The 25,091-nt window shown below is 45.5% G+C and overlaps 1 protein-coding gene across 1 annotated transcript in view; it reads left to right on the top strand.

Moving 5' to 3' along the window:
* GABRR2 (gamma-aminobutyric acid type A receptor subunit rho2) overlaps window positions 1-22,982 on the top strand; it is a 71,527-nt gene extending 48,545 nt beyond the window's left edge. Inside the window, exons 4-10 of the mRNA XM_033234591.1 lie at window positions 8,476-8,543; window positions 10,963-11,186; window positions 12,111-12,193; window positions 12,388-12,528; window positions 14,437-14,589; window positions 15,546-15,742; window positions 22,392-22,982. Coding sequence (XP_033090482.1) covers window positions 8,476-8,543; window positions 10,963-11,186; window positions 12,111-12,193; window positions 12,388-12,528; window positions 14,437-14,589; window positions 15,546-15,742; window positions 22,392-22,703 — 1,178 coding nt within the window. The 3' untranslated portion in view covers window positions 22,704-22,982. The remainder of the gene's footprint in view (window positions 1-8,475; window positions 8,544-10,962; window positions 11,187-12,110; window positions 12,194-12,387; window positions 12,529-14,436; window positions 14,590-15,545; window positions 15,743-22,391) is intronic.
* Window positions 22,983-25,091: the final 2,109 nt, after the last annotated feature.

Here is a 25,091-nt window from a genome sequence, read left to right as displayed (position 1 = left end):
GTGAGTTATGATCTTGCCACTGCACTCCGCCTGGGTGACAGAACAAGACCTTGTCTCTAAAAATAAACCAAAGAAAAAAAAAAGTTTTTTGAATCATAGTCCTTTGAAAGTCTGTTTCCCAGAAGAGTAATTAAAAATATCTGCCTCTGTCAGTCACACACATACACCAGAGTGAGCACATACCCGCATGCATGCACACACACACACCTGCATGCGTGCACATACACCGCATGCATGCATGCACACACACACACACACACACACACTTTTATATGCAGTTTCAGGGTGTTCGCAGAATCCCTGCACTGGTCTTCAGGGACTCCATGGACACGGGGCTCCCCCGTGCCAGCCTGACACAGACAATCTCAACGCGGGGATGATGGTGGACGATAGAGCACAAACACAAGGAGACTGTCAGGAGCAGCTGTGGGTGGCATGAAGGACAGCCAGAGAGGGGATGCAGGGCCAGGCCGGGGATCCGAGGTACAGAGAGATGGCTCCACTCTGCTCGCGAGCCGGCTTCATCTTGCCGCCCATGCATAGGGCATGGTGGTTTCTTGGGCTTATCCTCCACTTCTTGGTATTGGTCATTCTTGGTATTGGCCCATGCTGTTGGCCACAGCAAACAGAGGCCCCTCAACCACTGGAGAGCTGGTTGGGGAAGGCTGGAGTAGGGAATTCAGGGGCCCATTTCCTGAGTCCAGGTTGGTGAATGACCTGCCTGTGGGACCACAAAGCCATCAACACCACCCTTCCTCCTCTTCCTCCCACACCTCAGAGGAACTTTGTGCCATTTGACCTTAGATCTTGGTCTCTATTAATATGCCAACCTGCCCACCCCCACACTAGTAGGGGTGGGTGGGAGTGGGGGCTTCTGGTGTTTCCTTGAGTGCAGATTTTGGAGGCTGACAAAGCAGAAAGACAGTTGCTCTCCCTGAAAGTTGATGGAGGAAGCAGGTGAATGTTACACTAGGAGAAGAATGGGACATTGTGGGGACCCCATGACCTTACCCAGGGGCTCAGGAAAAGCCCCCTAGAAGAAACGTGGAGTTTAAGTTGAGACCCTAGTCAGTTTGCCTAGATTTGAGACTCAAGCCCCTCAGCCTCACCTTCTCAGATGAGCTTTTAAGCCACTGTTTCCAAATACTGGTTTCTCAAAATATTAATAGGTGTTATTTTTCTTTACTATTTTTTAAACTTTGAGCTATAATACACATTGAGAAAAGGATGCTAAACAAATGTACAGTGAAATAGCTTAAAATAAACACCCAGGTGACCATCATTCAGATAAAGAAAAATAATATTTCTATTCTCCAGAAACCCATCACCTCTCCACATGCCCTTCCAGTCGGTTACCTTTTGGCCATCACTTCCTTGACTTTTTATGCTTTCATCTCCAACATATGTAATCTTCAACCCCATAATTTAGCTTTGTATGTTTTGGAATTTTATATAAATGAAAGCATACAGTACATATTTATCCATAAGATGAAAATCTCTTATGTTATTACATGTAACTACGAAATTCCATTGTATGAATACACCACAATGTATCCTGTACTAGAGACAGACATTTGGGAGATTTCCAGCTTTTAGCTATTACAAACAATGCTTTGTGAATATTTTTGTGTATGTCTTCTGGTGCACATTCACATACATTTCTAGAAGTGGAGTCCCTGGGTCATGGGGTGTATATAGCTTCCATTTTGCTAGGTAATGCATTCTAAGGTAGTGGTATCAATTTGCACCCCTGCCCCCCACCATTGGCAGTGTTTTATATGTTGCCCCATATCCTTGCCAACACTTGGGGTAGTCACCCTTTCATTTGAGCCACCTTTGTTAATATATAGTAAGAATATCTTATTGTGGTTTTAATGGAGCTACTAATGAGGTTGAGCACCTTTTCAGATGTTTATCATTTTTGTTGTTGTGGTAGTAGTAATTATTTTCTTATTTTTTTAGATTCTAGATTCAGCAGATACATGTGTGTGTTTGATAAGTATATGTGTAATGGTGGTCACTGGGCTTCTAGTGTACCCATCACCCAAATATGTTTATTGTTAATTTTCTCTTTTGTGAAATGCCTATTCAAATCTCTTGCTTGTTTTTGTACTAGGTTATTTGACTTGTTCTTAATGGAACTCTTAGGAGTTATTTATATATTCTGTATATTAGCTCTTTGTCAGTTATTTGTATTACATAGTATATTAGTCTATTCTCACACTGCTACAAAGAACTGCCTGAGACTGGGTAATTTATAAAGGAAAGAGGTTTAATTGACTCACAGTTCAGCATGGCTGGGGAAGCCTCGGGAAACTTACCGTCAGAGCAGAAGGTGAAGGAGAAGCAAGGTACCTTCTTCACAAGGCAGCAGGAAGGAGAAGTGCTGAGCAAAGTGGGGAAGAGCCCCTTATAAAACCATCAGATCTTGAGAGAACTCACTCACTATCATGAGAACAGCGTGGGGGAAACCACCCCCATGATTCAATTACCTCCACCTGGTCTGACAAGTGGGGCTGATGGGGATAATGAAGATTACAATTAAAGATGAGATTTAGTTGGGGACAGAAAGCCTAATCATGTCAAATAGTGAATATTCCAATACATGAACATAATATATTTCTCCATTTATTTAGATCTGCTTTAATATCTCTCAATAATGTTTCATAGTTTTTTACATGGAGAACTTCAGATAGTTTCATAGACTTATTTCTTTTTTTTTTTTTTTTTTTTTTTTTTTTTTTTTTGAGACGGAGTCTCACTCTGTCGCCCAGGCTGGAGTGCAGTGGCCGGATCTCAGCTCACTGCAAGCTCCGCCTCCCGGGTTTACGCCATTCTCCTGCCTCAGCCTCCCGAGTAGCTGGGACTACAGGCGCCCGCCATCTCGCCCGGCTAATTTTTTGTATTTTTTTTAGTAGAGACGGGGTTTCACCGTGTTAGCCAGGATGGTCTCGATCTCCTGACCTCGTGATCCGCCCGTCTCGGCCTCCCAAAGTGCTGGGATTATAGGCTTGAGCCACCGCGCCCAGCCTCATAGACTTATTTCTATGTGCTTATTTCTAGGTACTTTTGATGCTTTCACAAATGATAGATACTTTAAAAAAAATCGTTTTTTAAACTCTGCTGGTATAGAGAAATGTAATTGATTTTTATATACTGACTCTATATTTAACAATCTTGTTGAACTCTTTTATCAGTCTTATGGTTTATCTGCTGATTTTTAAATTTTATATACTCAATCGTACAACATGCAAATAATGTCATAACTTTCCAATTGTCATAACTTTTTTCTTTTCTTATAGAACTGGCTAAAACCTTCAGGACAATGGTAGTGGCCTCAATGACATTCTTGTCTCATTTACAATTTCAAAGGAAATCTTACAACATTTTACTATTAAAGATGTTATTTAATGTAGATTTTTTGGTAGCTCTCCTTCATCACATTGAGAAAATTCCCTTCTATTCGTTTTTTTAAAAATCATAAATAGGTACTGATTTTAACAAACGCTTTTTCTGCAATTATTGAGGTAAAGAATTTTTCTCTTGTAGTCTGTTAATGTGGAAATTTATATTGATTCTATGTTTTATAGTTTTCTAGTTTTATGCAGAAACTCTCAATCTTTTTTTGTTTGTTTGTTTTTGTTTTTGTTTTGAGACGGAGTCTCGCTCTGTCGCCCAGGCTGGAGTGCGGTGGCCGGATCTCGGCTCACTGCAAGCTCTGCCTCCTGGGTTTACGCCATTCTCCTGCCTCAGCCTCCCGAGTGGCTGGGACTACAGGCGTCCGCCACCTCGCCCGGCTAGTTTTTTGTATTTTTTCAGTAGAGACAAGGTTTCACCGTGTTAGCCAGGATGGTCTCGATCTCCTGACCTCGTGATCCGCCCGTCTCCGCCTTCCAAAGTGCTGGGATTACAGGCTTGAGCCACTGCACCCAGCTAGAAACTCTCAATCTTAATGTTTAAAAATCTCTTTGCACATAGTAAACTTCGATATTTTAAAGTCTATCTTATTTCAGTATCCCAAGACCCCTATAGATCTGTTTATATTCTTTATTTTCCTGCTGGTTATTGTGTATGCCTTATTTTCTGATGTGCCTGCTTATTTTTGCTTATGAACTTATTTATATAATAATATAAATAATAATTTATAATTTATATAATATAATGATTTATAATTTATATTTATTGCTGCCAGGTGCCTGGTGGCATTAACACCCGAGGTTGCTTGAGGGGACTACCACTCCAGAGAGCTTTAATCCGTGTTCAGTGACTGACATAATTTAAGCTGCGAACCCTACAAAGGTTTATTTACTCTGGTCCACCTTCATTTCTAGAATGCAGTCTTTGGGATGTACCATGTATGAACTACAAAGCTCCACTAAGTGAGCACTTGGACCCTAATCCCGTCCCACAGCCCCTTGAAGTAATCAAAAGCATCTCTCTGCCTCTCAATTCCCCTCCTGAGTCGGCAAATGCCCCTAGGAGAAGTAGATCCAAATACTGGGCCATCCCTTTGGGACTCTGCTTCCCCCAGACCCCCAATCCTGGCCTGTTTTGTTAACTTTGATGCCTTCAAAAGTAAGTGTTTCTTGTGGCATATTGGTTCACGCCTGTAATCCCAGCATTTTGGGAGGCTGAGGCGAGCGGATCACTTGAGGCCAGGAGTTTGAGACCAGCCTGGCCAATACAGTGAAACTATAAGAATTAGCTGGGTGCGATGGTGCACACCTGTAATCCCAGCTACTTGGGAGGCTGAGGCATGAGAATCACTTGAACCTGGGAGGTGGAGGTTTCGGTGAGCCGAGATCATTTAACTGCACTCCAGCCTGGGTGACAGAGCAAGATTAGTCTTAAAAAAAGAAAAGAAAAGAAAAGAAAAAACGTAAGTTTTTATATTTTTGTCCAATTTTTAAATTTTCAATAGAAATATTAGTGTGAATTACTTAGCTTGCTATTACTGGAACTCCTTGATTGATTTTCTAGTGTTAAAACCAGTTTTGCATTCCTGGAGTGAACCTGATTTGGACATGTTTTATTACCTTTTTCAATGTTTTGCTGGATGTGATAAATCCCTAAAGTGTGCTTTCCACGACCATGCAAAGAAAAATTAAGGCGGAAAGTTAGGAACCAAGAAGAGCCCTTGGCTAAGTATGTATTTCCTTAATGGTGCCTTGAATTTGTCACCTAACTGGCTACACTGCCTGAAATCTCACCAGAGAAGAGAAATCCCAAAGAGAAGACTCTTTGCGTTACCAGATCCCTCATTATTATTATTCTTAAATTATTTATTTACAGACAGGGTCTCACTCTGTTGCCCATACTGGAGTGCAGTGGCACATGCTCACAGCTTACTGAAGCCTGGACCTCCGTGGCTCAAGCAATTCTCCCCTCTCCGTCTCCTGAGTAGCTGGGACTACAGGTGCATGCTACCATGCCCAACTAATTTTTGTATTTTCTGTAGAGACAATACAGATTTTTTTTTCTGTAGAGACAATACAGGGTTTTGCTGTGTTATTGAGGCTGGTCTTGAACTCCTAGGTTCAGATGATCCACCCACCTTGGCTTCCCAAAGTGCTGGCATTATAGGTGTGAGCCACTTCACCCAGCCCAGCCCCTCTCTTAAAGCAGAAAACCCTACAGCAGTGTTAAGGGGCCAAACCTCGTTAGTGTAACGAGACTACTTTCCTTTTAAATAGGACTTGTTAGGACTCAGCCCCACTCAAAACATAAAATTGTTCATGGAAGAAGGAGAAAGACCAGTAATTTGCAAGAATTTCTCCCAAACCTAGGTTAGGAAGGGCCACAAAGTGGAGATCTGGAGAGCCAGGCAGTGGGGCAGGTCAAAGGCAGTGCTCAGACCAAGGAGGGCAGAGCCTTTGGTCTCTGCTCAAACTTGAGGTGCGAGTTTCCCTGAATGTGGTTTTGCGACCTCCTGAATAGACAAATTGTTTTCCTCCAACAACCCGGGGTGCCTGAAACTTTGACCTGCACTCCGTGTGGGCAATACCTCCAGAGCACTGATGCCTCCCTTGCGGTTTTTACCAAATTTCTCCTTAAAAGGGCACTGGAGCTCTGAAGAGCAAGCCAGGCCCTGAGAACAGACACAGTAACTAACACCAGGCCAGCTGATATTTTATCTGGAAAATGCCTGAGCCAAAAGTAGCTCCTGGTCAAACACTGTGCGCATTATCTGAAAACCAGGCCACTAGAACATGAATCCAAGAGGGCCATTGCTATATTGTTTCTTCCCTGCGGCTCTTGGGACTGCTGTATCCAGCAGGTCACCTGGCACTTTAGAGAAAGCAGGTACAGGAGAGACAGGGAACGGGGAGACTACTGTACATCTTCCACAGGAGGCTGTGCTACCCCGGAATTTAAAGTGCCACTCTGGGCCATTTGAACACCTCAGACTAATGAAGGGTCCCAAGATGAGGGAATGAATGGTGTTGGAAACCTCTAGCAGGGAGTGGGATCCAGGTACTAGGAGACAGCCCTGTCCAGGCTGCCCACACACCCTCCCTCGGGTTGCAAGTCCCTCAGGGGAGAAAAACAGGCAATTGGTAAGCCCTGAGGAAGGGTTTCCTCCCACAGGGGCCATCCCATTTCTGGCACCCTCAAAGCACTTCTGGAGCCTGGAATAAAAAGAGAATGCAGGCAGGTGTGGTGGCTCACGCCTATAATCCCAGCACTTTGGGAGGCCGAGGCGGGCAGATCACCTGTGGTCAGGAATTCCAGACCAGCCTGGCCAACATGGTGAAACCCTGGCCTCTACTCAAAATACAAAAAATTAGCCAGGTGTGGTGGTGGGCGCCTATAATTCCAGCCACTCAGGAGGCTGAGGCAGGTGAATTGCTTGAACCTGGGACGCAGAGGTTGCAGTGAGCTGAGATCATGCCACTACACTCCAGCCTGGGCAACAGAGCGAGACTCTGTCTCAAAAAAAAAAAAAAAAAAAGAGAATACGGACGACTGTCAGAGCAAAGATTTCTCATGGGCCCTGATCTTAGCTATCATCTGAGGAACACAGAAAAATAGAACGTTCAACTTATACCCTGATTTATCTGAGAGGGAAAAATTAAAGCATTGTACTTATTTTCTTTCACATTTAAGAAATAGAAAATCGTCACCCAACCTCACCAGTAATGAATAAAATACTTCCATTCTGTCAGGCTCAGCCAAAACAGGAAATCTTGAATGGTGGGATTTCAAGTGTTTGCAGGTCTATGTGGAGCCGTCGGGGAGTCAGTGAGGCCATCCCCTGCCCTGGACTACTTCCAAGAGGACCTCTACCCTGCATTTGGGCTGGAACTGAGGATTGGGCTTTCTAGTTCCTACATACGCCGTGTGAGAATCTCTAATCCTCCTTCCCTGCCCATGGCCAAAGTCTCAGCCCCTTCCAATTCTGCTCATCCCTCAGGACTCAGACTCACCGAGTCCCCCTAAGGTTCTCCCTGCGCAGACCACAGTGGATCAGAACGTCCTGATCCCGTGTTCCCTGGTCAGGGCTCAAGAGGATCCATGTATAGCTAGGCTGGCCTCTGGACAATGCCCTCTCCCCCTGAGGCCCAGCCCAGCTGCACCTGACTTCAAGTGTAATGGCATTCATTAATATGACTGACAGATGCAGGCTGTTGGTTTTTCCCTTTCTAAGTTTAAAAAAATATTCAAATCCAAAAAACATTTTACTAAAGCGTAACATACACACAGAAAAGTGCACCCATTATAAGTGTATCACTCACTACATTCTCCTAAGGTGAACTTATCCACATAACCATCACCCAGCTCAAGGAAAAGGACAGGACCCTACACACAAACTCAGTTTTGGAAATCTTGCTGTAGGCCAGATGAAGTTCAGTGCTAGTTTCCGTGCTGGGTTTTCTCATACTTCTAATCTGACATGGCCTGACAAGGTTTCATTGTCCTTTGCTGTGATGTGACATTGCACAGAGAAGATCTCGTCTCACCCTGGGTTGAAGGCCTCTAGAAGGCTGGACCCCAGCTATATGTGAGGGTCTGCATAGGTAGAGCCTGAATGACTGAATGAATCCAGACCAGGGCATGCAGGTGCCCAGCCCAGAGTTGGAGGCTCTTAGGCCTCATTCTCTTTTTCAGTCGTCACAGGAGGCCCAGTGACCAGTGTCTCTGGTCAGGCACTAGAGCAACATTATTACCTCTACCCTACAGAGACAGCCCTGGGATGTAAAAAGTAGTGATCAGCTCGTCGATTCATCCAATAAGCATGGGTTACACATCCAGCCTGACCCAGGGATGGCACGTAAGGCAGGCACAGTTGCTGACCTCGTGGAGAGAGCTCAGACACCCAACACGTCAGGAACTAGCAAGAAACCCTCATAGAATTCTAAACCTCTGCCCTAGCCTGCTCCAGTCCTGGCTCCCCGGGGGAAGCCAACGGGGGCTGTTCCCAGCCCAGAGGTAGAGAGGAAGGTGCCTTAACCAGCTGTCTCTGCTCTTCTGCAGGCCCTGCCATCCCAGTGGGCGTGGACGTGCAGGTGGAGAGCCTGGACAGCATCTCCGAGGTGGACATGGTATGCAGCGGCCTCCAGTGAGACAGCGTGAGAGTCTGTAGTGTGGTGGGCCTCGGTGGTGCAGGCTGTGCCCGTGTGGGCAGAGCGGGAGCTGGAGATGATAAAATGGGCACTTGGAAGTCAGCCCTGGAGCGGTAAAATCTAGAGCGGGCATTCTCAAGCTGCGTGGGTAAAAATAACCTGAGGAGTTGGTTAAATGTGGGTTCCTGGGCCCCATCTCACACTTCCTGATTCAGAAACTCTGGGAGTGAGACTTTGCATTTTCAACACGCCGCAAATAATGCACGTGACCAGGCGAACCACACCTGGAGGGGTACTGGAGGTGGACAGTTTCAGGCTGAAATTTTGCAGCTTTCTGATGTTCAGTTCCTGCTGCAAGTGCAGTTCCCCAACTCACTCTGCGGCAGTGCCCCCCAGTCTACGTCTACCCCCGTTCTACCACCACAGGCCTGGGTGTCCTGCAGGGCTCACAGTGGAGGGGTGCACGCCCCGCCCCAGGGCCCCAGCCTCCTCTCTTCCTTCTTCTGTCTGCCTCTCTTTCAGTTTGCAAACTTCTCTTTCTTCTGCCTCAGGGATCTTGAGCATGCTCCGGCTCTGGCCCTGCCCACAGCTATCTCCTTCTTATCCTTCAGGCCTTAGCTAAAAAGAGACTTCATCAAAGAGGCTCTCCCAACTTCCTGATCTAAAGAATTTCTGTTTCTTCTTCATAGCCTACATCATCATTTATAATTGTGCTATATATTTATTTGGGGGTTTTTCTTGTATATTGGTTGTCTTCCATGCTTGACTATAAGCTCCATGAATGCAGAGACTCGTGTGTTTCTTTACCCCAATATCTCCAAGTCTAGTCCAGTGTGGCCCCCCAGGGGCCCTGAAAATGTGTGGAATAAATAAAAGTCGGGGAGGCTCCACTTTCCAGCACTGCATCCCACTTGCAATGCTGTCATCTGCCCTTGAAGAGTGGGAACTCCCCTGGCTCCTAATCGACCCAGCCTGGCAGAGCTGATATGATTGATACTGAGGTTGTGCACCCCCCATAGCTCCAGCACCTGGTAAAATATGGGGCCCAGGTGTGAAAGGTTCAGGTATGACAGTTTCCAAGATGCTAGATTGTACATTGCCAGCCTCTTTGGATATCCAACAGCTGAGCCCAGTTCTAGAACCAGCTGTGTCTAGGACAGCCTGGCTGCCCTAGACTGAATCAACCCAGATGTCTGTGCTGAGTGCAAAGACTTTTGTCCTGTGTGGCTCAGGATCGCAGGGAGAGGTATCTAGAATGACCTGCCTCTCACAGAGCAACCACCAACCTGTGGGAAGGCAGGTGGACTCCAGCAGTAGGTAGGTAATATCCAAGGTAGCCATACACACCTGGTGCTTGTGAATCTGCACTTCCCCTGGGCGATGGCCCTCAGAGCCTGCTCTTCAGCTCTGTGACCTAGAAGGGAAATAACCAGAAGGGGTATTTGGCTGGTTTCTTCCTCCTCATGTATTGGCTGCTCTCCTTGTGTGTGGAAGGGTAGTTCCTGGCAGCTACTGATGCACTGGGAGCCAGGATCAGTCTAGGGACAGACTCTCATGCATGCACTATCCCAGTGCTCGCTCATTCTTTCCTCTCTTCCTGGGGCTCCCTCTGGGCCCACCACAATCATGCACTCTCTCCAGCCTTTCTCCACCCAGAAGAGGATCTTTTGGGCAGTTATTTTTCCATTTGCACCTGTGTCAGCTCTGGCTGTGGGCAGGACCAAACTCTTAAGGGATCAACCATGCAGGCAAGGAGACACTTTTGAACAAGATAAGATTTCAGGCAGAAATTATAGTAGGTATGCAGCTGCCCAGCCCCTCATCCATTTATCTCCCCAATCTTTCAACCAGCAAATATTTATTAAGCGTCTACTACGTGCTTTCCCAGGCACTAAATTCTATGGTGAATGGGGATGCAATGGTGGGCAAGACACAATTTTTCCTTCAAGGATCTTACAAGCCTAATGGCAAGAATCCTCCTAAGAGGGACTTCGACTATCCAGGTTTCTGGAAGTGGCCACTAAGCTGAAATGGAATGGTTAGCCAGTGGGTAAGTAAGGAACCATGTGTGGAGACGTCTAAGTGAGAGAGAGCAGAACTTTGGAGAAATCCTTCCCCACTGGCTGCCAGGCCAGGCTGCAAGCACAGCCACAGTTTTCATTTGCAAGGCCTGAGGGGCTGGGTGCTCAGTCTCCTGGGCTCCAAGTGTATGATGCATAAAAATGGGCCATTCTCTTTCCAGCTGCATAGTGCCATCATGCCACAGGGCTGCAGAACTGTCCCCTCTGAACCTGGAGGCTGAGCCTGAGATATCCATCACAGTAGTGGATGATGGGTTGATTGTAAGGAAGAAAATTTTCTAAACCATTTGTGTCGGGTCTCACCCCGGCTCCCACAGGACTTCACGATGACCCTGTACCTGCGGCATTACTGGAAGGATGAGAGGCTAGCTTTCTCCAGCGCCAGCAACAAGAGCATGACCTTCGATGGCCGGCTGGTGAAGAAGATCTGGGTCCCTGATGTCTTCTTTGTTCACTCCAAAAGGTCGTTCACTCATGACACCACCACTGACAACATCATGCTGAGGGTGTTCCCGGATGGACACGTGCTGTACAGCATGAGGTAGCTGTCCGGGGGCCACTGTTCCTTTGTCCAGTGCCATTCCAGTATGTGTGGTCAGGCCCTTTGGCCCTGAAGACTGTCACTGTGGTTGGGTCTGTGGGTTCCTGGATGGGAGGAGCCTTCTGATGCCAGTCACAACTATCTAAACATGACATGGCCACCCCAGCAGGGGATGACTTCCTCATCACTGGGGGTCTTAAGCTTGGGTGAGAAGACTACTTTGGCCTGAATGAGACAATGACCTTCCACATGCTGTACCTTCTGTTCACTGAGAGCATGTCATTCTAGTTGATTGGTAATAAAGGTTTTTTAAAAAATAGCCTTTTAAAAAAAAAAAAAAGATTTAAAAAAAGCATCCCCCCCCCAAAAAAATAGCTACTGTCTATTGAGGGCTATTGCAGACTAGCTTCTGGAGTACGGCCGAGTCATGTAAGCAGTCATGTTCCACATCTTTAAAAAAAAATGCTTTTTTCTTACTTGTCACTGATGAAGCTCATTGTCCCACATCCACCTGGTCTGCTTGTACAATTCACCAGAATGCAATGCTGATACTAGACACTTCTGGCCTTGGGTGGAAGTTGAGTAGGGGGCCTCCCAGGTGTCTCTTGAGGAGGTGGCCCTGCTGGCTGAGGGCAAAGCCCAGAGAGAGGCACGGGAGAGAGCCATTAGCAGCCAGCACCGCCAGTGGCTGGGGAAGGGGTGCACCAGCCCAGTAACGGGGATCTGGCAGAGCATTAATCCTCTACTACAGACGACAAAACTCTAGAAGTTAAGGTTCTATAACTCAGATAACTATGTTTCCAAGCTTCTGCAGCAGATGTGAGGAGGCAGCTGCTCGGTTGTGTACTGTGCCTTCTTGCTCTGGGCATATGTAGGAGCCAGTAATTCACTGCACAAGCCAATACGTGACTCTGGGTTGTCTAGGATTACGGTCACTGCCATGTGCAACATGGACTTCAGCCACTTTCCCCTGGACTCCCAGACCTGTTCTTTGGAGCTGGAGAGCTGTAAGTATTAGCATTCCTAATTCCTTTGCCTTTTTTCCTCTCTGATCTTGGTGCCATTTTAGTAATCATGAGGCTGAGCCCTGCCTGCCAGCGTTAAGACCTATTTACCTCTGGACTGGCATGGGATTTCCCTGTTACTTCACCCTGCATCAGAAGCAAAGGAGGCATATTAACTTGTTTTCCTCTTCCCAAAGATGCCTATACAGATGAAGATCTGATGCTGTACTGGAAGAATGGGGATGAATCCCTAAAAACAGATGAGAAGATCTCCTTGTCTCAGTTTCTGATTCAGAAATTTCACACGACTTCCCGACTGGCCTTCTACAGTAGCACTGGTAGCTATCTTTTGCCACAATCTGATTCAAATGTGCAAGAAAGCACATTTGAATTCTTCTTCAGCCTTAACCCCAAGGAAAATATGTTTTGTGTGTGTTTTGTTTTTTGTTTTGAGACAAGGTCTCACTCTGTCTCCCAAGCTGGAGTGTAGTGGCAAGATCATGGTTCACTGCAGCCTCAACCTCCCAGGCTCAAGTGATCCTCCCACGTCAGCCTCCTGATTAGCTGGGCCTACAGGCACGTGCCACCATGCCCAGCCAATTTTTTTTTTTTTTTTTGGTAGAGATGAGGTCTTACTATGTTGCCCAAGCTGGTCTCGAACTCCTGGACTCAAGCAATCCTCCTACCTCGGGCTCCCAAAGTGCTGGGACTGCAGGCGTGAGTCATCATGCTCAGCCTAAATTTTGATTATTAGAATAATGTAGCCTAGAATACGTTCTGGCTTCTGCCTACCAGGAGTTCGAGACCAGCCTTGCCAACATGGCAAAACCCCATCTCTACTAAAAATACAAAAATTAGCCGAGCATGGTGGCACGCCACTATAATCCCAGCTACTTGGGAGGCTGAGACAGGAGAATTGCTTGAATCCAGGAGGCGAAGGTTGCAGTGAGCTGAGATCGTGCCACTGCACTCCAGCCTCAGGGACAGAGTGATACTCTGTCTCAAAAAAAAAAAAAAAAAAAAAAATTAGCCAGGCATGGTGACACATGCCCCTGGTTCTAGCTACTCAGGAGGCTGAATAGGGAGGATTGCTTGAGCCCAGGAGTTTGAGGCTGCAGTGAGCTATGATTGTGCCATTGCACTCCACGCTGGGCAATAGAGCAAGACCCTGTCTCTATCCAAACAAATAAGGAGAGAGAAATAGAATAAAGGTTCCAGGAACTCATGGGAGGGGGAATGGAGAGTTATTGTTTAATGGGTGCAGAGTTTCTATGTGGGATGATGAACAAGTTCTGGCAATGAATAGTGGTGATGGTTGTACTATATTGTGAATAATATACTTAGTGCCAGTGAACTGTACACTAGCCTGGGCATTGGAGGCCTGCATTGAAACAAGCGCAACTGACTCTAGCTAAGGCTTTGGAAAAGCCTCTCAGAGTCTCATTTCCTCATGTCCCAAATGTCAGACTTTAGAATCATGTGAACAGCCTATTTCTTTCTGTGACAGATGTGGAGTTTGCATGGTAAAGGGTTAGGGTCTTACAATAAAGGTGACAATTTCACAACAAAGGTGACAGTGACCAGAGCCTAGCTCCCGCAGCTCCTGCCTCAGTGGTACTGGCCTCAACAAAATAGAACTATTCCGACCTCTCATGCTCTTGAGCAGCAAGTCACTCAAGAGATATGGTTGTAATTTGCAAATTACAAATACAGAACAAACAACTATAGCCTAGGCAACATGGCGAAACCCCTGTCTCTACAAAAAAATACAAAAAAAAAAAAAAAAATTAGCTAAGCATGGTGGCACGCACCTGTAGTTCCAGCTACTCAGAAAGCTGAGGTGGGAGGATCGCTTGAGCTTGGGAGGTTGAGGCTGCAGTGAGCTGTGAGTGTGCCACTGTACTCCAGCCTGGGCTACAGAGCAAAACCCTGTCTCAAAAACAAACAAACAAAACCCAAATGACTAAACTTCCCTTCTGTGTAGTTCTACCCTTTCCCAAAATACTGTGAAGAGAAGTTGGGTAATACCAACTGAGATAGTAAGTGTACTAGATATTGGCAAGATATTTATATACAGGAGAAAGTGCTTAGATTTCGGAAAAGAAAGGTATTATAAGCCAACTGATCATTAATTTCAACTTTCTGTTGCTGATGAGGGCCATGTCAGTGAAGGACGGGTTCCCAGGGACACAGTTTGCTTTTACCTCTCAGATGGAACCTCATTGGCTTCTTCCTGTGTCCCCCAGGCTGGTACAACCGTCTGTACATCAACTTCACGTTGCGTCGCCACATCTTCTTCTTCTTGCTCCAAACGTATTTCCCCGCCACTCTGATGGTCATGCTGTCCTGGGTGTCCTTCTGGATCGACCGCAGAGCTGTGCCTGCCAGAGTTTCACTGGGTAAAAGCATTTCATAAGATGTGGTAGGGTGGTTATATTTTTTAACTTTTCACTATGTTTACAAAAAGTAAAAATCATTATTTAGAGTTCTTAACTGATGAGCTGTTAGAGTCAGAAGGAGCAACTTCTCCTACTTCTTGCCTTTACCATCTAGATACTGGCCTCAGTTTCCTCCACATTGTGAGAGCCAGAGGGAGCTAAAACAACATCAACTGTGACTGCATCACTTCAGAAAGATTTGGGGTATAGACTTCGACAACTGGCAGTATCAGAGCTCAGTATTTAGATAAATAAGATGATTCTGCACATGCCAACAATTCCTTCTGTAAATACAAAAACTTCATTTGCTGACCTTGTTTAGACAGAGGGCTTGGAAGCAGGGTACAGAATATGAGATTTCTGGGAAAAGGAGGGCCACGTTCCCTGGAGCTGTGGTTTAGCCTTTTACAGACCCTGAATTCCAGAGTGAGAGTTTACAACATGTCGTTGTAAATTTAGACAACATTAGGCTGGGCTTTGAGAAAGGTGAGGGTTTAAGCAGCAAGACAGAGTGAAGAAGAATCCCGCACGATGGGCCTCTGGGAATTTCCACAGTCTTCAGGGACTTTAGATGAGGGAGAATGTGCCTATTCCTTGAAGTCTGGGAATGTTCCTTCAGAGGTGTCCTTTAGTCACTGTCTTTAATTCCACATGAGAACAGATCCTCTCCTTGTCGGTCACATCACAGAAACACAGTCTTTCAGGTGCCTGAAGGATAATGAGACAAGCAGTGGGTTGGCTCCGGGGAGAATAGGCCTGGCATCTGGTGGAGCAGATCCTTGCCCCTCTCCGAGGCAGAAACACACCTGGAACTTTCTCATGTGGCTTAAGAGACAGAGTGTAAAATCGTGACTTAGTGAGATGTGGGGGCAGTTCTAGATCGCTGTCAGCAGCCCAACTAAGGCCAGGTGTTGCAGGTATCACGACGGTGCTGACCATGACCACCATCATCACGGGCGTGAACGCCTCCATGCCGCGTGTTTCCTACGTCAAGGCCGTGGATATCTACCTCTGGGTCAGCTTTGTGTTCGTGTTCCTCTCGGTGCTGGAGTACGCGGCCGTCAACTACCTGACCACCGTGCAGGAGCGCAAGGAACGGAAGCTGCGGGAGAAGGTGAGAGGGCTTCTTCTGCCCTTGTCTAAGTCCATGCTACTGGGTGAAAATGAACGTTGGCTGGGCAGGGGGCAGAGGCAGGGGTTGCATGTAGAAAAAGGAGATGTTTGTGCAAAAGGAGGAGGATCTTGTTTTAGAATAGGTTCTGGCTTCTACCCCAAAGGATTCCAGAAAGGGGAAGGTCTTTGGACAAAGACTAGGAACAGGAAGACTTGGGTCTTAGACTCAACTTTGCCACCTATGCTGAGCCTCAGTTTTCTCATCTGTCAAAGGGAAATTACAGAACCCTCACCTCTACTGTAAGAGTCACATGAGATAATGTATGTGAAAGTTGTTTTGATCTTTCACATACATCAGGATCTAGACAAACTCTCACTATTATTAGTGAACATGTCTAAGGACAATGCCTCCCTGTCTTATGACCAGAGAAGGGAGAGTTCTAGAACAAAAAACCACCTTTATTTATCAGTGCCCAGTGAAAATTCAGCCACAGTAAGGACTAAAGCGAAATATTTTATATATATTTCTTTAAAAGAAAAAACTTCTATGTGTAGCTGTAGAAAGAAGTTGGAAATACTGTATTATTGGCCTGGCATGGTGGCTCATGCCTATAATCCCAGCACTTTGGGAGGCTGAGGTGGGTGGATCACTTGAGGTCAGGAGTTCAGCACCAGCCTGGCCAACATGGTGAAACCCCGTCTTTACTAAAAATACAAAAATTAGACGAGCATGGTGGTGCATGCCTGTAATCCCAGCTACTCGGGAGGCTGAGGCAGGAGAATCCCTTGAACCAGGGAGGTGGAGGTTGCCATGAGCTGAAATTGCACCACTGCAGACCAGCCTGGGTGACAAAGCAAGACTCCATCTCAAAAAAACAAAATAAAAAAATAAATACTGTACTATCTATACTGTACTGTACCATATTATACTATAGTTGATCCTTGAACAAGGCAGGGTTGGGGGGCTGACCCCTTGTGCAGTAGAAAATCCAAGTATAACTTTGGGCTCCTCCAAAACTTAACTACTAATGGCCTCATGTTGACTGGGAACCTTACTGATAAGATAAACAGTCGATTAACACCTATTTTGTATGTTATATGTATTATAAACTATATTCTTACAATAAAGTAAGCTAGAGAGAAAATGTTATGAAAATCATAAGGAAGAGAAAATATTTTTATAATTCATGAAGTGGAAGTGGATCGTCATAGGGACTTCATCCTGGTCATCTTCACTCTGAGTAGGCTGAGGAGGAGGACGAAAGAGCGGGACTGGTCTTACTGTGTCTGGGGTGGCAGAAGTGGAAGAAAATCTAAGTGAATCTCCACAGTTTAAACCTACGTTGTTCAACGGTCAACTGCAAACTATGAGATAGAATACAACTGGGAGATTTCACAAAGCCATGCTCATGAGCCTTTGGCACAGGGAGGTAGTCTTTCGTTCACAGTCAGATTCCTATTCATTTTAGTGTTAGGTCTGTGCAAAAGTAATGACATAAACTGCAATGACTTTTGCACCAACCTAATCGTAAATAATAATAATGCTGGCTTGCTCCCCGATCATTGTCAATCATTGCACTAATCAAAATGGGGGTTCATCTAAAAGCTGTGGAGATAAAGGGACATGAAAATCTCACATTTATGCACAACTGAGTGGCCATTAGCCTTTCAGCATAAGGGAGCTTTTAAAATTAAAATAATTTATTTTTGCCATGTAATGACATTTTGGTCAATGGGACCTTTACATTTTAGGAGAAGAGAATATGTCGCCTTTCAAAAATTGTCTTTCAACACTTGCATTATACCTGTCAAGTATTTCCACTTTGTTTCTGTTAACTTAAAAAAATCAAAAATTTATAAATTTGAAAAAGGAGACTTTATTTCTTATAAAGGATTCCAGTCTGCAAGGTGGCCATCCTGCAGGCTGGGGAGTGCAGCCTCCCATAAAGACCTGGACACAGGTACTTTGAAGGAGGAGGTGTTGGAGTAGGAGCTTTATGCTGAATATGGCTAAATATACATAATCAATAGGCTATAGGAAGATTTACGAATATTTTTGAAGGTAGTCCTGACACATGCCTATTGAACAAATGTGCATGTAACATACAACCCATGTTCACCCTGGGGTGGAGACTTAACAGTTCAATGTATTACAATTAGACCCTATATGCAAAAGGGACACAAAGGCACTCAAGTGAACAGCCTCTGTAAACTGACCAGGACTGGTCCAGGATTGATGGTCTTATCAAGAGAAGGTTACTAAAATCACTCTCTTGTCCAGTCAAAGCTATAGTTATGGCTGGTGGAATAGGGGCCAGGGGTTGGTGACTCAGTGTCTGATGGTCGGTGAGCTGCAATTTTTTTTTTTTTTAAGACAGGGTCTGGCTGTGTCACCCAGGCTGGAATGCAGTGGTTGCTAACTGCCCCCGTCTCCCGGGCTCATGCTGTCCTCCCACCTCGGCCTCCCAAGTAACTGGGACCACAGGCATGCGCCACCACGTCCAGCTAGTTTTTATATATTTAAAAGAGATGGGATTTTGCCATGTTGCTGAGACTGGTTTCAAACTTCTGGAGTCAAAGCCATCTGCCCCCTTGGCCTCCCAAAGTGCTGGGATTACAGGCGTGAACCACCGCACCAGCCTCAAATTGTTTTAACATCATTTATCTTGAGACCAGTGCTTGTTTAGTTGAAAGAGAAAAAGAAAAACCTTGTGGCAGCACACAGTATATTCTTTAAGTGCAGGGGTATGTGACTTCACTGTGGCCCTAGAATGGCCTTAGGTACTGTTCGTAATTTGGTATCTTAGGGCCATAAAGAATCTGTTCTGTCTTACGATCTCTATTTCAGCATTAACGCTGGTCAGTTGTGTCTAAACCCCAAAAGGAGGAGGAATACCAAGGTGTGTCCGGCCTCTTGTCCCGTCATGACTGGGAACTCAGTTTTTAAGGTTGCTCTGGGGTCCCCTTGACCAAGACGGGGGTCAGTTCAGTCAGTCTGGGGGCTTAGAACTTTATTTTTAGTTTACATCTCCAAATATATTATACTCGGTTGCTTATTTTTAAAGCTCTAGTCAAACATTTTTTACTTCAGAAAATGGACTTGTTTAAACTTCGGTAATTTGTACACTGGTCATTATCACAGGCCTTTGGACCATATTTAAACACTTTTGATTTATAAATCATTAGACTTTCCTGTATAGAGCAGTTGAAAAAAATAGCAAAGGCTTCATCTGACAAACAGGGGCTCACAAACGAACAGTTCACTAGCACAACTTGCCCTGTTTCCATATCAGGTCCTGATCTTTGCCAGCAATTGTATGACTTTGTTTAAAGAGACAAGGAAGTCATCTGTGGAGAGGGCCTCAGGCCCCTAAGTCTCCCCCTCCGTCTGTGTGAGAACAGACATGCAGGAGGCGAGAGCTGGTACTCTGCTATTGTCAAATGTAGGATTTAAGACCAAGAAGCATAGTTGCTGGAGAGCAGACAGAGGTGAGAAGGCACCATCTGCTGTCTCACAGAGAAACTAATATTCATGGTCATTGAAATGGTTCCCAGTAGAGCTGAGGTTCCTAAGTGGAAGCCATGGAGTACCTGCCCTGGAATCACCTCCTGAGTCTGCTAAAAATAGATTCCCTGGTTTGAGACAGGTTCTCAAAAAATAGATTCCCGAGACCACTACTGGGGGAACCCACCCCCAATATTTCAACATAGGTTGAATTACAATCAATTCATACAGTTAACACAATTATCATAGTGGTCCTGAGGTGATGTACATCCTCAGCTTATGAAGATAACAGGATTAAGAGATTAAAGACAGGCATAAGAAATTATAAAAGTATTATTTGGGAATGGATAAATGTCCATATTAAGATGAAATCTTCACAATTTATGTTCCTTTGCCGTGGCTCCAGCTGGTCCCTCCATTGGGGGTCCCTGACTTCCCGCAGCAGACCACACCCTAGGTCTACTGATTCAGAATCTCTGAGGATGGCACCCTGGAATCAACATTTTAAGCAAGCTCCCAGGTGTTTCTGATGCTCACTGAAGTGTGATTTCCACTCTGTAAAGGGAAAAGCTGCCTGGGACCCAATAGGCCCACCCCTGGTTTGAATGGCAGACATGTGCAGGTGGGAGCACGTGGGAGCCCAGGGCCTGCCTCCCCTCAGCTGCTCTAATACTTTGGCTGATTAGCCAGACCTTGTCTGACATGCCAGGAGCCACTTCCTCTTTCTTAGAAACAGGCCAATCTGGAAAACAGGGATTTATCGGAATTTTTGGCATTTCCTGATTTGAACTCAAAATCGTAGGAGAAAAGTCTATTTCATTTTAGCAGAAAGATTTTCAGTTTAGAGCAAGGAGAAGAGGTAAAGACCCGTGCCTTAAATAAATAAATAACCCCCCATGGATAATATCACACAATTTTATCAGTTTGGGTGTGATTATACCTAAATACAAAGAGTTGAATAGGGCTGGGCATGGTGGTACACGCCTGTAATCCCAGCACTTTGGGAGGCCAAGGCAGGTGGATCCCTTGAACCCAGGAGTTTGAGACCAGCCGGGGCAACTTGGCAAAATCCCATCTTACAAAAAATACAAAAATGAGCTGGGTGTGGTGGCGTGTGCCTGTAGCCCCAGCTACTCGGGAGGTCAAGGTGGGAGGATCCCTTGAGCCCAGGAGGTGGAGGCTGCAGTGAGGCGAGATGGCATCACTGCACTCCAGCCTGGGTAATAATAAAGCAGGACCCCCTCTAAAAAACAAAAAAAAAGAGAGAGAAAGATGACCTCTTACTGACCTTTTATCCCTAATTCCCTTATATCTACGAGTCTTTGTTAATTATTCAAGAATTGTTGGCCGGGCACAGTGGCTAATGCCTGTAATCCCAGCACTTTGGGAGGCCAAGGCGGGCAGATCATTTGAGGTCAGGAGTTTGAGATCAGCCTGGCCAACATGATGAAACCCTGTCTCTACTAAAAATACAAAAATTAGCTAGGCATGGTGGCAGGCACCTGTAATCCTAGCTACTCAGGAGGCTGAGGCAGGAGAATCGCTTGAACCCGGGAGGTGAAAGTTGCAGTGAGCCGAGATCAAGCCACTGTACTCCAGACGGGGAGATAGAGTGACTCTGTCTCAAAAAAAAAAAAAAAAAAAAGAATTGTTACTGATGGAACAAAGACACAGCAAATAATAATGAAACAATCATGCCTGATTAAAAAAAAATAGCCCCTCAAACCACAAACAATTTCTTAAGAATACTTCAAGTAATTCTAATTCTGCATAAAATCATTCATCTATTTTTGCATTCTAAAGCTTTATGATATTCATCTGAGAGTTTCAAGATCCGTAACAATAAGAGGCAGGTTGTGAAACTTCATTATTTCACTTTCCTAGATGGAAAAACAGAGGCACTGAAGGGCTGAGAGCCAGGTCAGAAACATACTCAAATCAACACCAATTGGCTGTGTCAAGTGGGCCTCCTGCCCTTGATCAACACCAAGCATCCAGGCACCAGTGGAAGCCCACTCTCTACTGACTAAACTATGGGGAGAAGTCAGGCAAAACCATTTCCTTTCCTCCCACTTAGAATGTCTTATGAACACTTTCATACTTGCAGAAACTATTAAAAGAATAGGGTCGTGTACATTGAGGTACCCAGCACCTAGATCCAACATTGCTAACATTTTTCCATTTTTGTGTGGCAAAAACTGCACCAACAGATACAGCTTATATGGAGAAAATGGATTATGCATTCATTTTCTGAATGAATGTATATTTTCTCCATATAAACATGTATCTGTTGGTGCAGTTGAACTGTCTAAAAACACATTGCAGATACCATGACCCTTGATTCTTAAATGTAACTTTTTAAGATAAGGACACTCTTCTACCTCATCATCTTTTTCTTTCTTTTTTAAAAAAGAGACGGGGTTTTGCTCTGTCACCCAGGCTGGAATGCAGTGGCATGATCACTGCTCACTGCAACCTTGACCTCTTGAGCTCAAATGATCCTCCTGCCTCAGCCTCCCGAGTGGCTAGAACTACAGGTGCATGCCACCATGCCTGGCTAATTAAAAAAAAATTTTTTTTTTTTTTTTGTAGAGGAGTCTAACTATGTTGCCCAGGCTGGTCTTGAAATCCTGGTCTTAAGCAATCCTCCTGCCTTGACCTCTCAAAGCACTGAGATTGTAGGCATGAGCCACTGCGCCTGGCTCCTAGTCATCTTTTGATTCATGCACAGAAAGGCGGAGTCCTGTAGCTGGAATTAGACTATGTGGATTTCAAGTCCTGCTCTGACACCAGCTGTGTGGTCTCAGAATTGTATAGTTCTCTGGGTCTTAGGTTTTGCCTCTACAATTGAGGGATTTGGACTAGATCAGTGGTTCTCAATTCTGACTACACAGTAGAATCACCTGGGGATTTTAAATTAATTGCTCTAAAGTACAGCCCGGGCACGGCCAGTTTAAAGAGCTGTGCAGATGATTCTAATATGCAACCAGGGTAGAGGATCGTTGGACTAAGTAATCTCTGGAGATCTTTCTAGTTCTGTCTTTCTGTGGTTCTGAATAGCAATGTGGCTTTGCTTTTGAGCCAGGCCCCCTCCTCTGCCCACCTCACAAGGCTTAATGATGTTCTTCGTGCTTGCTGCCCATAGTTCCCGTGCATGTGTGGAATGCTTCATTCAAAAACCATGATGCTGGATGGAAGCTACAGTGAGTCTGAGGCCAACAGCCTGGCTGGGTATCCCAGAAGCCATATCCTGACGGAAGAAGAAAGGCAAGACAAAATAGTGGTCCACCTGGGCCTGAGTGGTGAAGCCAATGCTGCCAGAAAGAAGGGGCTTCTGAAGGGCCAGATGGGTTTTCGTCTCTTCCAGAACACCCATGCCATTGACAAATACTCTAGGTTGATATTCCCTGCCTCCTACATATTTTTCAACTTAATTTATTGGTCAGTGTTTTCCTAGGGGCTCCAAGGCTGTTCCTAGAAGAGGGCATAGACATCAGGGGGGCCTGGCCAGTCACTGACAGGTGGACTTGTTGACCACACGCCCCTCACCAGACAGAGCAACAGCTACTGGACCACCCTGAGCAGCACTCATCTCTCAGAGGAGCCCAGGAGCCTTCCAGCTACCCTGACCCCAGACCTCGTGGGGCTACTCCTTGTTCATGCTATGTCTCGCGTCACACTTCACGTCTCTCTGGGACCTTCTGTTGTTGTGTGTGAACTAGTTCACAAGAACTCCCCTCCTATAAATAAGGACTCAAATGCCTCCTAGACATTCTTAGACGCTCAGGATGCCTAGGATTCAGCTGTGGAGGGAAAAGGAAGAACTGAAGTGCAAGCTGAGGGGCATTCTGGATAGGAGACAGGAAATTATTAACAAAAAAACCCCGTAAACCCATACAACTGGATTAAGTGCCTACCTAGAAGGGAAAAGAGCTCAGATCCCAGACAGGAAATGATTTGCCTGTGGGAGTATGGCAACCCACAGGATTTTGCAATATTAGAGGAGATTATTCATTTAGCCATCCATTCAACCATTCTTTAAATATTGAGGTCCCACTCTGCATCAGGTACGGTGGAAATGAAAAAATAGAGTCTCTTTCCTTAGAGATCTTCTCTAAGCTGTGCTCATTCTACATATGGCATGATGTACTTCTGCTCTTTCCCCTCCTTCAACCCCATTTACCCCATAGACCCATTCTGTTTGTTGTTGCTTTTACTCTTAAGCATATAAGGCAGGGTCTGGGAGAGGCCAGGTCCAGAACTTTCAACTGTCCTCCTCCAGTGAAGTTACGCAGACAGAACTAACTTTGCCCAGCAATGATGCGTAGCAATGTGCATGGAGTATTGCCAGCCAGGGAAACTCACCCAAGCTCACCACGGTGTACGGTTTTTTTTACTGGGGTCGGTCATGGATTTATGGCTGATTGCCCACATGGCTGACTTTAGTCTTTTGCCCCTCCAGAGGTTGAGCTGGTACCTTGAGGTCCAGGGCACCTATCATAAATCACATTGTTGGCATAGATTACCTGGTGTGGCCCAAGGCCCCAGTAGACAAAGACCCTTCTATCTCACAGGACATTCCAAGGGCATAGAGGTTGCCTCCCAGGAGCTGGGACTAAGGCTCAAACCTTTTTTGGGGCAAGGTTAGTCCTTTACTACACAGCAACTCTTGTCAATTCCTTATTGTTAATGTTAATTGCAGTGTTACTATTATATATTCAGGCAAAAACATTTTAAAGTATCTTTGCACTAGGTACAGTGGGGTCCAAATTAAGAATAAGAGTAGTCAAAGCTCTCAGAGAAGGAACTAGTAGAGGAAATGCCACACGAATACCTATAATATAAGATTAAGAGTGTTTAGTGCCTCAGTAGTAGTTCAGTGTGAGATGGGAATTCTGCGGGAGGAAAAACAGTCCCACCAGGGATCCGGACCTCATGGAGAAAGCAGCCCTGAGATGCCCCTTGAAGGTCAGGATTTTAAGAAGAAGAAATGGGACAGAATACATCCTAGATCTGGGCTGTCTAATATGGTAGCCACTAGCCACAAGCCTATTTAAATTTAAATTAGTTAAAAATATTAACTGGGTGTGGTGGTGTGTGCCTGGGGTTCTAGCTACACAGGAGGCTGAGGCAGGAGGATTGCTTGAGCCAAGGAGTTCCAGGCTGCCGTGAGCTGTGATCAAGCCACTGCAGTCCAGCCTGAGTGAAAGAGCGAGACTCTATCTCTAAAGTAATAATAATTATTATTTAGATTAGTTGAAGTTCAATAAAATTGAAAACTCAGTTCCTTGGTTACACCATCCACACTCAAGTGGGCTCAATAAGCACAGCTGCTGGTAGCTGCTGCATTGGGCTGGGCAGACCTAAAGACCAGGAAGCCCTACCAGCCAAGAGACCAGCCTAAGCAGATGCATGGGGAGAACGGGAAGGTTTGCCATTGCAGAGAATAGGGTTTGTGGGCAAATCATTCATTTTGGCAGGATCCTAGGCTGTGGGAAGAGGAGGTGAGAGACTGGCTTTTTCCACAGCCCTAGAGATCAAGTACCATGCTGGTACTTATGAGGACAGCTTCCCCACTTTGGAGTTGCTGAACCCAAGACCACTAGATTTCCCAGCCTCATAGACCAATGAAGAACAAAGGTGCATAAACATGGGTAATTGGGTGGTACAGGGCATCTGGACTAGTTTAGAAATCTTTTTTTTTTTTTTTTTTTCTGAGACACAGTTTCACTTTTGTTGCCCAGGATGGAGTGCAATGGCTTGATCTTGGCTTACCACAACCTCTGCTTCCTGGGTTCAAGCGATTCTCCTGCCTCAGCCCCCGAGTAGCTGGGATTACAGGCAT

This window comes from Trachypithecus francoisi, unplaced genomic scaffold (assembly GCF_009764315.1).
Source record: "Trachypithecus francoisi isolate TF-2019V2 unplaced genomic scaffold, Tfra_2.0 Lachesis_group15, whole genome shotgun sequence".
In the NCBI taxonomy this organism is placed as follows: Eukaryota; Metazoa; Chordata; class Mammalia; order Primates; family Cercopithecidae; genus Trachypithecus; species Trachypithecus francoisi.
Note: the sequence above shows the minus strand (reverse complement) of the source record. Positions and strands in the feature narration are given on the sequence as shown.